The sequence below is a fragment of the Puntigrus tetrazona genome, chromosome 16 (genome assembly GCF_018831695.1).
Source record: "Puntigrus tetrazona isolate hp1 chromosome 16, ASM1883169v1, whole genome shotgun sequence".
Classification (NCBI taxonomy): Eukaryota; Metazoa; Chordata; class Actinopteri; order Cypriniformes; family Cyprinidae; genus Puntigrus; species Puntigrus tetrazona.
Window position 1 is genome coordinate 10,021,542 of NC_056714.1, and position 12,465 is coordinate 10,034,006.

General features: G+C 35.7%; 1 protein-coding gene across 1 annotated transcript in view; it reads right to left on the reverse strand.

The window, feature by feature from the left end:
* Positions 1 to 12,465, reverse strand: part of cobl (cordon-bleu WH2 repeat protein) — a 39,887-nt gene that overhangs the window by 6,603 nt on the left and 20,819 nt on the right. Inside the window, 1 exon segment of the mRNA XM_043260850.1 lies at positions 9,069 to 9,609. Coding sequence (XP_043116785.1) covers positions 9,069 to 9,609 — 541 coding nt within the window.

A 12,465-nucleotide genomic window follows, 5' to 3' on the forward strand; every position in this document is an offset into this window, starting at 1 on the left:
ACATAACATGCTTCATCAATTCATCAGAACCAAAAAAGCTGAATTAGTGCAATACGTGCCGATTTATTAATTGAAAAAGATGTTAATGTTAAAGACACAGACAAAAGTCAATCACTATATATTAACAAAATAATTGCAATCATGCTGCAGTCCATTGTTTGTTTTGTTACTTCTAAAAATCAATTAAAAAAACGAACATAAAAAACAACTAGTTATTGTCACATACAATTTTGACCACCTTGAAGTAGATTTTAAGCATTGTGAAATACTTTTCGTGTCACAAGACAAACTGATTTCTAATGTGTGTCTAGAGTGTTAATATCAGCCAAATCAATGGTCTTACAAGCTGTCAATGTGATGATTGGGACCCAAGTAATGGCTACAATTTGTTTAGCAGAGCCTAAGATACAGAGCTTAAAACAGAGCTAATGTTGCAGAGTATGCCATATCTTTGAGCAACAATCGCAAAGGACTGTAAAAAACTTATAAGCCCAGGGAGAGAGAAAAAAATGTCCTTCAAGGATCTCAAACTATATCTAGGGGACAACAGCTTAGAACCATTTAGCATCTAAATGTTTTGGAAAGACAAAGCTAAAATGTATCTGTTCTTGGCCTAAACTTTATTTTCTGTGTTTTGTTATATATGAAAAAATGAGAGGGTGAATAAAATCAAATGGAATGTGGGTCATGAATTAAAGCCAAACATAACTCACTTAGTTCTTGAGAAACGGCTTGTGCCTACTCTTCAAACTGCTCTCTTTCTCTGCTGCTCCATCGTGACTTTCTTTCTCATTCTCTAAACCCTAAAATCTCTCACATAATCATCTGTTATTACAATAAATGCAACTGGCTTTTTCAGGTTATTCAAATCAGACAGAAGTGATGAAGGATGATTTACTGGAGGAACCTTGGGATGAACTCTGGGTGTGTTGTGAGTGAATGTGTGCGTGTGTGTGTTCAGGTTTAGTAGTTAAGTTGACGAGAGGCCTGTTCCTGGATTCATTGTGACTCACAAGCTGTTTCCCAACCCTTTCCCAGCAGAACTCATGTATACGCCAGCTACAACCACAGGGAGAGTTTATGTGCACGCACACACTCACTATCGATTAGTGACACATTTTGTGCCATGAGTAAACAAACAGTGTCACATCCACAAAATTAGCCTTTTTTTTCTGAAATCAGAACCGCACTGCTAAGTCTGATATAGTTGAAATCTTGCATGCGTAACCATGCAAAGATCTCATCAACAAGCCATCATGCAAAATGAAGCAAACCATCTTACTTTGTGGCAAATCGCACAGGTATGTCCTCCCAGGTGACAAATCATTTCACAACAGTGGCATTCCTCGGATCATTTCCAGCACTATTTTATATCAGAGCAGGAGCCGTAAGTAGCGCTTTATTAAAAATTCCAAAGAAATGAATAGCACGTAGTGGTAAGTAGTGGCTTATTAGAAACTGTAATGTTATGTAATGTCAAGCAGTGAGGACTCACACTGACCACACTGTAAAAAGTTCATACAACATTTTTTTTGATCAGCTAATAAGCAGGGATTCATTATTACCTATAATACCTATGAACGAACTTGGCTGAACTTTGATTAACAGAAGTTAATATTTAAAAAGACCTACTGTTTCTTTCTCTCCTAAGTAATAATAATAAAATAGTATACCAAACAATTTACTTCTCAAGAACTAATTTTTTTTAATAAGGATTCTTCATTATGAAGGACAGTTGTATTATCCTGAAATTTTAAGCTTGCTCTCAAAACATTGAAATTAATTTTAACTTCTCCCTTTTTTTAAGCATGGGATCATAAATAGCATAACCAAAGTTTGGAATAAATAATAAAGCTGAAGAAAAACAAATGTAATGCAATATTATTAACCAGTATATCATTTATCACATCCCCTAGAGATATATCCACAGTTTCTTTACTGTATATGGAATTACCTCATCGATGAGTTAAGTCAGCTCTCTATTAGGCATAGCATGCTTCATGCAATTCTATACACCTCCCAAATAATGCTGTTTTAAATGGGTTAAAAATCTCTACTGTAAGTGTAATCACCTCACAGCTGAAATCACAAGAGACGCTAACTGTCTAAATGAAAACAAAGGCTAAACATATCTCAAACCATTTAATAAGTCACACAGACTCTTAAAGACAAACATAAAATGCACAAAATCTTAAAAAGTTTTAGCTTGCTCTTGGGGGCAAATACATCAATTAAAACTACATTAACGCTAATTAAAAGCTGAGTGTAAACAAAGACATTCTTTCTTGTGTTCTTGCTTCCCTTCATAAATCTGTGGTTTTCCTACCTATAAATACGATTATAAACATGGTGGTATATGTATATGTATGTTTTAAACAAAACAGCACATACTTTTCCTGTCTGGAGAACCCAGCATGCAAACAAAACCTGTGCATATGAGGTTTGGAAACTGCCATTGACTTGTGAACATTACATCACATGCTTTAATATCCCTCAAATCATTTCCGAACATCAGTTTAATCTCCTTAAACAAATGTAAACCTACATAGCTCTGACCGTGCTGTACGGTTCCGTTTCTTCATTTGATTCCAAAGCTAATCAAATTCTATAGGGTACAGCATATATTTACATAGAAATAAGAAAGTTCTTGGGTTGCTTTAAGCTTTAGGAAACTAAGCATAGGGGGAGCAACGAGAATAGTGTGGAAGACAGAAGCAAGTGAATAGAAACCCATCAGGCAGAAGAAGGTGAAATAAAAGGTGGAGAAAGGATGGATGTCAGTTCACCGGCGTCCAGAACGCAGGGAGACGGGTGCACAGCAATAGACTGTAGTGGGAAAAGAGAGAGGGAAAAGCAAATGTTGCTAAATTATAATGCAATATTTAGTGTGTAATTGTTTTAATTATTGTACCATTAAGCCATGGAAGGTGTATTACTTTAAAACTGATTGTCAAAGTTAAATGGCTGCATGTGCACAATCCACTCCCAGACATAAACAGATACACGTACAAGAAAAAAAGACCATACACACATAGAAAAAGTACAAGGTTTAGGAGTGGCAACCACATTTAAATGTAGGAGTGAATCAGCTAAATTATCATTCTAGTTACCAGTGGTTTCTAGTAACCACAACATTTTGCTTGCTATAAAACTTTCTATAAAACAAAAACAAGGACGCCAACATTAACCTATTTATTGAGACATTATTGTGTGAAAATTACTTCTAAACCTGTCAACACAGCATTTAAAGTGTGCTTTGTTATAATGCCAAATTCTTAAAGTACATTTAAACTAATGGTCAACCGATGAGGGTTTTTTGAAGGCAGATGCCCTTAAAAAGCTGCATGGCCAATAGCCGATTTAACTTTATTTATTTTACTTAATATTTAAGAAATTTGAAAATGGATTAAAATATAACTTTGTAATATAAACATATAAGACAAAGTCTTATAAAAAAATGTTTATATATATATATATATATATATATATATATATATATATATATATATATATATATGTGATATAAATCAGCGTCGTCCTGGTAACAGACGAAGCAATGCACTCGTTACAGGCTGACCGGTCTCAGCTGTTGCTTGTCAGCAGGGCGGGATAAAAAGGCCACGCAGCACAGTGTCAAGAGAACTGTCTCCATGCTAGAGATAACTAACGGGTCTTCTCTTATCCCGCAGAAAGCAGTGTATAGACCGGTCAGACGGCACCAGAGGACACGGATTCACCACGCACCTTAGAGAAGGGGAGAGCGAAGGAAGAGGAAGAGAGAGAGGAAGCACGAGCACCTACACGGCACGGACTGGCACAACCACCTACACTTCTAGAAGATATTTGTTTTTGTTAATAAAACCACCCTCTGGGGTTTTGATTTGAGCCCTCCTTGCTGTGTGTTTCTTCACTCCCGCCACAATATATATATATATATATAATACATATTAAATACAGCTATAATTAAAAAGTAAGTAAATACTGTAATCAACAGGGCACTCAGTATTCTGGGTAGTTTTGAGAATTATATTTTTTCAAATAAAGCCAATGTAACAACAAGTATTGGCCACAGAGAGCCCATCAACTGCCAGTGTCAGTAGATCTCAGCAGAAAAGCATGCCAAATGATTTAACTACGTCTAATATTTGTAAAGACATGGCAAACCTATTCAACGAATGAATCATTTGTATCCAAGCAGAGGTCCAACCTTTATAACACTTTATAATGACTTTTTACAACACAAGCTGGATGAAATGGTTTGCCATCAATCACTCATCAAAGAGAGGCAGAGAAAATTGTAACTTATATGTGCTGGAATAAATCTTTTCTTCTGAAAGCGAGGACAGTGTGAACCATGAACTTATTAGAAATTTTTCGCAGATTAGTCTTTGCAGAATTACTATGTGCAGACACACACATAGTTGAGAACTTCTGAGACCAGGGACATCTTAATTATAAAGACAGACTGAGAAGCTTAAAAATCTAAAGAAGGAACCAATCTAAAATGAAAAAAAGGACTACATTCAGACAGCAGATCTGGAGGAGAAGAACTTAAAAGGACTGTGAACTTAAAAAAATTCTGTCGTTTCTCACCCTCATGCTGTTCTAAACCTGTAAGACCTTTGTTCATCTTTGAAACATTAAGATATTCTGTGAGTTCTTTGACCCTCCTATAGACAGCAAAGATCCTGCCATGATCAAGGCACACAAATGCAGCAAGAACAACATTAAAATAATCCATGTGATATCAGTGGTACAATTGTATGCAATGTATTGTATGCAATGCATTCTCATAGATATCTTTGCGATAAAACAGTGCTATACGGTAACACAGAGACAAATTGTTGAGTAAAGTCATTATCTTAGTTTTCTTTGCACACAAAACATATTCTTGTAGCTTTGTAAATGATAGCTGAAATGCTGTCATGTGGATTGTTTTAACTATGTCCTTGCTACGATTCTGAGCCTTGATTATGTTAAAATCCTAGCTGTCTACGGGAAGGTCAGAGAGCACTTAGAATGCATCAAAAATATCTTAATTTGTCTTCCAAAAAATTTAGCTTTTTCACAGGTTTGGAATGACATGAGGATGAGAAATTAATTAAAGAATTGTAATTATTGGATGAACTATCCCTTTAATGTATGTAACAGCAGACATAACAAGGCAGGGATTATCTGAAGTGCTTTGAAGTTGAAATTATGTTGTTATGATGTGGTGAGACCTTCACAGAGGGCTGATCTGTATGCAGTTACACCCGCCCTCTTTGGTGTCCTCCTTAATAAAAGAGAAAGAGATGGAGGACACCTGGGACGCATCATGCAATGGGCTTTCTCTTGGTTTTTCTAGCAAGTGATAGTTAACACCTGTGTTAACCATCACATTGTGTTCATAAACCAATCAGTAAGTTCAAGTACAGGAAGGAATCTTTCTATATGCATCCATTTAGAAGTGGCACAGTCTTATTCTATTGTTACATACTGCCTGTCTGTTTCTAAGTCTTTTAGTCCAAGAACATTCAGCTCCAGTCAAGGAAAAACTCCCTGAATGTTTTTGCACCCACTTGACTAACCCACCAAATTTTAATACTGGGCTAATTACCAAACACTTCAATGAATAAATAAACTGTGGGTTAGTTTTGGGCTGAAAACAAAGACGTTAAACCAGGACCTCCTTCCAGTATTGCTTTTACAATATTCAAATGACATTTCCTGCTGTTCCTCAGAAAACTATGCAGAATCAAAAGTGTAATTCCCCTTAATATTCCTAAGAAAAAAAAGTTAAAACATGCTGCTTGCTTAGGAATTGGGTAAATGCTCAATTGTGCATGTGCAAACAGGAAGAAGATGACATATAGTTGTTCACTGGCCACACAGCAAACTGTAAAGTATAGAAGTGACTGCATGACTTTGAATGACTTTGTAAAAAGTTCATTGCTAGGGCTATGATCCCTAACACAAGATTAAATTATCACCGAAGGGACTGAAAAACATATAGGTAAATGGCCACAATTTGGGAATACCTAGAATAGGCCAAAATTATGCCTGAACATTCTGCACATCTGATATGAACCATCAAAGGAATTACCTAAGATTACAGAAAGTCTACATGTGAGCTACATCTGCGTTTTAATAAATATATACTTCTGTCTTTTGGATCACACCCATCTTTGGTCTGATTAACATATATACATACGGGACAAAACACATCTACACTCAACGGGTTGTTTGTCCAACTTTGCAAAATATAGACTGATATGAATTTAAAATTTTAATTTAAAAGCAAAAATGACATTTTATTGAAACTAAAACTGATGGTTCAAAGTACATGTAAACACATTGAGTGTGGAGATTGAATACTACTGCAAACGACAATGTCATTTAAGTAATCAATCAGCTTTAGTTTTTTTTTAAGGAACAAAAGGTGAATGTTCACAAATTATGGTAAGGGTTTTATAGTGCACTGTATGTATTGTCAGTGGTATAGACGATGCACAGCTGCAGGTAGTCAGCTTATGAATCATCTGGACGTACCGGAACAAACTGGAGTAGAAACAACATGAGTGGTGTTGCATCAGTAGTGGTGTGGTGACTAAATGTTTACTCATTATCTTGTCCCGCTCCTTTGGAGGTTAGCTAGCAGGCGTTTAAAGAGAAATAATACATGTGGGGTGTTTTGAGAAGAGTTCAGCAAGTAATATATCTGCCATAGAAATGGCAGTTCAGCAGCTAAGAAAAGCTCCATTCAGTTACTGCATGGTATGTGTCCACTCTACGATAAATAAATATATATATATATATATTTTTCCCCTGGTGTCTGCAAATGGTAGCTAAGAAAAAAGAACATTTTGGTTGCATTTTGGGTAGTTTTGAACTAAGTCACGAAGCTGTGTAGAATTGGCTGCAGTTTGGATGTTTAGTAATTTTCTTAACTGTAAATTCATATAGATTGCAATGTATTTACAAGAAAGATTTAAAACAAGAGTAAATTTACTACTCCTCCCGTTTTATCTAAATCAAAGCTATAATAAAGATTTTTGCAAGTAAAAACAACTAACAAAAATTCTGCTATGTGTGAAATGTAAATGGAAGTGGACATGAATTACTACTTTAAATCTTTGAATCTACTTTGCTAAAAGCTTTTTTTTGCTGACTTCCCAATTCTGTCCTAAATCTTTTAGAAAGTATGTATAGATTATGTATATTCTGTTTTTATTTATTTATTTTCTGCAGTACTGCTAAAGAGGTGAAATACCTAGAGTATATGAAGGAAAGAGAAAAGTTCACGTTGACTTTTGCACAGACAGAAAAGCTATCATTAAAATAGTGTGTTGCATGTTGATGTTATTATAGCCACAAATATACAAATTTATGATTATATAAATGTCAAAAAAAGAGAGAAAAAAATTGGAAAACTGGCCATCCAAGATTTATGACTAATTGTAGGTAAAGTAGGAGCAACATGAAACATGCAACAAGATAACCTAGGACTGTGAAAAGCTGAGACCTCAGCTAACAGATACAGTATGTATTACATATACTGAAGATCCATGATAGAATTTGAGCTGTATCATCTTCTGGCTGTATAACAATTCTATATTTATACTAGCTTTCTCATCACCGGGTCTCAGGTGCAGATAAATCTTATTCCCATAACAGGCTTCTGACGAGACGGTAAGCACAGAGAGATCAATAAATGGCGTCTCACACCCTCTCTATTCTCCTCTTAGCTTTTACACTGAAATTTTGTAGATCAAAGTATACGATCAATGCTTGAGTTTTCCAAAAGCACAGTTCTTTTTTTTTTGTTCTGTTTTATTTTTCCCAGCATGCAGAGACAGAGATATCTATTTACTGTTCTAAATTGAAAAGCTCTGCTCACTGTAGTTCACCCTATTAAAAAAAAATACAGCAGCGTAGATCAAGGCTTTGGGTTTCATCTCTTATTAACTGAAACGTTAAGAAGAGTTGAGTATTGAAATAGTGCCCTTTGTGCAGACACGTCTCTCCTGGCACATGAAAAACAGGTGTGTCCTCATTTGCTGTCATCTTTGATTAAACTTATTCCTAATTAAGGGTGGAATCAATTACTTTAAAGGTGATGTTTCAAGAAAAGGTCTCTTTTTTTTAAATAACCATAATACTTTTTTATAAACCTCTTTTCTGGAAAAAGCAGATAACAGGTGAAAACGGTGAGTGAAAAACTGAAGAACATGGGTAGTTTTTCATTGGTATTTTTTTTATTTATTATGTTTATATTTCCTGTTTATGTTTTTATTATAAGGTAAAATCTCATTTTTTATCATTTTCTTGCTTTGCTTTTATTTATTTAAAAAGAAATCATTGCAAGTGTCGTCTTGGATAGACAAAATAAGTTTAAGGTTTTTAATATTTATTTTAATTTAATATTCATTCTTTTTTAAGTTGTTACGTTTTTACATTTAGTGCACGTAGTTATGATACATTTATAAAATAAATTCCAAGTATTTCTTAACCCGCTCACACAAACAGTATGTGCACAATATGCTGATGCCAACATGTACAGCACACACACTGTACTCTAACCCAAGTGTGTGCAAAAAAAAAAGTATACTTTGAGCTTTATTTGCAAACTGGATACAGTTCACTGTGTACTACCAAGAACATTTTAGCTGAGGGGTGGTATTTTATGCTTTTAAAAATCAGTGATGCGTTACAAAGTTGGCTTGGAACTGAAAATGAGAACTTGATATACTGGTCTTGTTTACCTGTTGTCTCCCCTCGCTCACTCCAGATTCAATATTAAACTGATTTAGTGGGATAGAGTGAGAGAAAGAGATGGTGTGTTGATGTAAAACTCAGCTTTTAGACTTCTGGCGCCAATTGAACATTGTTTTTCCTTTACAGGTCATGTGTTGAACAGGAAATCTTTGTCAAAATGACAGCAAATTTGCAAGAATAAAGAGCTGTAACAATGTTATAAAAGTTATGGCTGATACTGTGGCTAGTTTATGTTCACAGCCGTGCATTTTATAACAAAAAATTGTAGCATATTTTATGGATTTCACTACAAAAAGATGTATTTACATTACCTATTCCACTATTGCGGTTATTCTCCATCTCTTCCATTTTGAGCTCCATCTCTAGCTCTGGGTCTTCTGCCATTTGATCCTTTGAACTTGGACTTGGTTCTTGAGGAGGTGGTTCTGGAGTCTGACGAGCTGCTTCTTCCTTGCGTTCAGGTGTAGGTTCAGGTTTAAGTTCAGGTTCAGGTTCAGGTTCTGGTGTATATGTGGTGTATGCAGCTATGACATGAACCTGATGTGTTACAGGTTCTTCAGCTAAACTACTGCTGCTGGAACCTGCAGCTATATCACTGCTGGAGCTACTACAGATGGACCTGGCGGGCTCTGAATCCTCAATACTATGGCTCAAATCAGAATCATCGGCTGGGGTTGAGGCTCTGGGAACTGGCAGCAGGGTCCTTTCAACTGGCACCGGGATGCAGGGGGTCCGCACAGATTCAGTAGGCACAGAAGTGGAAATAACTGGTTCGGGCGATGGTGTGGGTGGAGGTGCTGGAGCCTTCCGTTTCTTAAGATGGTTATGTGAGGATGCAGAGCTGAGGTTTATCTACAGAGGAAGACAGAGGACAAATAAAATTTTCTGGGTGGTTCAATGGCGTTGTTATGCAGTTACCAAGTTACTGTACTTACAAGTTAAGTGTATTGACTGGTATGTGGTTACTGCATGATTGCAAGGGCATTGCTTAGTTGAGTAAAAGCACACAATTATATTGTGCCAGTGCAAACCATCTTTTGGTGTTAAAATAGTACTGCCAGAAAAAACATTTAGCAAAGAATTAGCGTTGAAAAGGCATTGACAGGGTTATGGGAGGAAAGTATAAAAATGCTATTTAACTTTTAAGTTTAACATGATTTACTTGAATAAGAGCTTTTTAAATTACTGGTATTTGCACCATTATCTAAAACCTTTAATTTCTTGAACTTTTTTGCGAGTGGTAGATGGAAGAGCATGTATTCATTTATTTGGAATGCCAGAAGAACACATTAAACATATCTGAACATATCCTTATGTTAATTTGTGCTGCACTTGGTATATTGCTTTAGTATATTGCTTTAGTCATTAGGTAAATGAGAAGTTGTATTCTTTGTATTCTTTAATTTGACCACGGTCAATAAAGCACCCACAGACACTTCCATCAGTGCTGTTTTGGGATTGCACTCTCGAACTAATTTGCCCTGTTTAGTAAATCTGTGTCTATGTTTACACCTGTTTTACATGTTTAATGTAAGCATATTAAACTTGGCCATATTATAACCCAGGGCACACTGTGATTAATAGTGCCATGGAATACATTGTGCCACACTACATGACAATTTACTTTCATTGGGTTAAAGTTCAAAGTCATTATGCAATTTATTTTCTTCCTGGAAGTCTTTAAATGTATTTAATCTACACTTTAAAAGGGTTTAATTAAACAATAAATTTTTGCCGGTCTAGGAAAGGTTTATATATAGTTTTTTTTTTTGTTTTTTTGTGGTCAGTAAGTTATTTATTTTACTTCTGGTTATACCTGGAAACTGGTTTCTTTCCAAAGAGAGCCATATCTGTCTTTTCTTCACAACTTTCCCATTAGGTGTATGGTGTAAATGAAAAACGTATGAACAAAACATATTTGTACAAAACCAAACCAAATAGTATGGACTATAGTAATAGTGATGCTTCCATGAACAATAATCACTTTTTATATTAGATCAAAGAACTTCATACAAATTAAAAGTTGAACAGTGATAACGGCACAAGGGTCTCTGAAAAATGGCAGAGGGGTCAAACTAATGTAATAAACTCTTATGGTATAAAGTTTTTAAAGACAAAGCAGCACAGAGTAAAAAGGAGACACTGTCTTTTAAAAGGGGGTCATTTTCCACCTTTTCTTTTTCAGCTTGCATTTTACTTATTGGTTTAAACAGCCTTGTCCAGTGCTAAAGGTTTGTAAGGACATACAAAAGCAAATTCAGACAAGTATTTAAGAATCAAGAATGCTGTACTGTACATGAATCAGCTTGCTTTTGCATGTTGAGATACCAGCAGCTAGTCTGACAGACTCAGTTCAATGTATGAATCATGAAATAAAAAAAAACTATGCTGTAAATAAACAAACCTAGAAGGAATGTTCCTGAGTACATGCATGCTTAAATGTGGGTCAGAGGTGAGAAAAACATTGAACAAAATTACATATTCCCACTCTGTATGTTGAGGACAAAGGAAATGGGTCAACATCAACTGTTATAGCATTTGTTTAACATGTGCCTCCCTTTTGTAATTATTCATGTTCCGCTACTTGAAATCAATTGTTGTAGTTTAATTGATGCTGCTTCTGTGAAAAACAACAATGGTGGCACCTACATAGAGCCCTGTGTTGAGTTTAATTTAATATTAAATATATCACACATTTGGCTTTTGATAATACTATCCAATAATACATACATTTTAGTAAATCTTTGAAAATGTTTTGAATAATTTTGTTAACCAAACAGCTGGTGTTACCCACTGACTTCTACAGTGTGGAAAAACTTATTCAGGCTTGTATATGTAAAAATTCACAATGACTGACTGAATGGCTTGACTGAAATGATACGAACACTGGCCCATCGTGCTGTTTTCATGAAGACTCATCGGGGAATGCCTTCAGTGTAACAGCGATTGAAGCACATGTTAAACTAGTCCGATCTCGATTGGTGTTTTGTGATGTTTTTGAGCAATAAAGATTGACAGTTTAAGAAGTGCATGCCTCCTTGCCCTAGATACATTACGGGCAAGGACACGCATTTGTTTATCAACTGTCAGCTGCTCTGTGCAGCAATGGCAATGGACATGGCTGATGTTTGATCTTAGTTCTCAAGGAGAAAGATAAAGCTTTCCTTCTTGATGCATCACTGTCCGCTTCTGGACTCTTTGGGGTCACTGTTAAGGCTGGAATACACAACATGACTTTTAAAATCTGAACAGATTTTTAAACACTATTCATCATACACTTACCAACTCTGTAAATTGTGAGAAAAGAAAAACTAGACACCATACACTACACGACTGATGACACTACCAGACTTTAAAGTTGTTCCAAACACAACAAACGTACACAGAAACGTGCGCCTTGCTGCTAGGAGACGCATGACATATGAAAACAAAGTCTGTGACCATCATACACTACCCAATTTTCTGTGGAATCTTGTCAGCTTTAATCTGTAGACTGACTTTGACTTTCCTCAACTAATGTCAACTGTAAAATTGTGTAGTGTACTCCATGCTTTAGTTTGATCGTTGAGAGGTTTTAATGATGCAAAACATCAATCAGTGTTTCAGAGACACTTGCCGGTCCAGGTCACATGGGGTGCTGGTCTACTTGCTGGTCCACAGCCTACGGTTCTGTAAGTCTTCCATACATCACCACAACTGTTGGCTCAC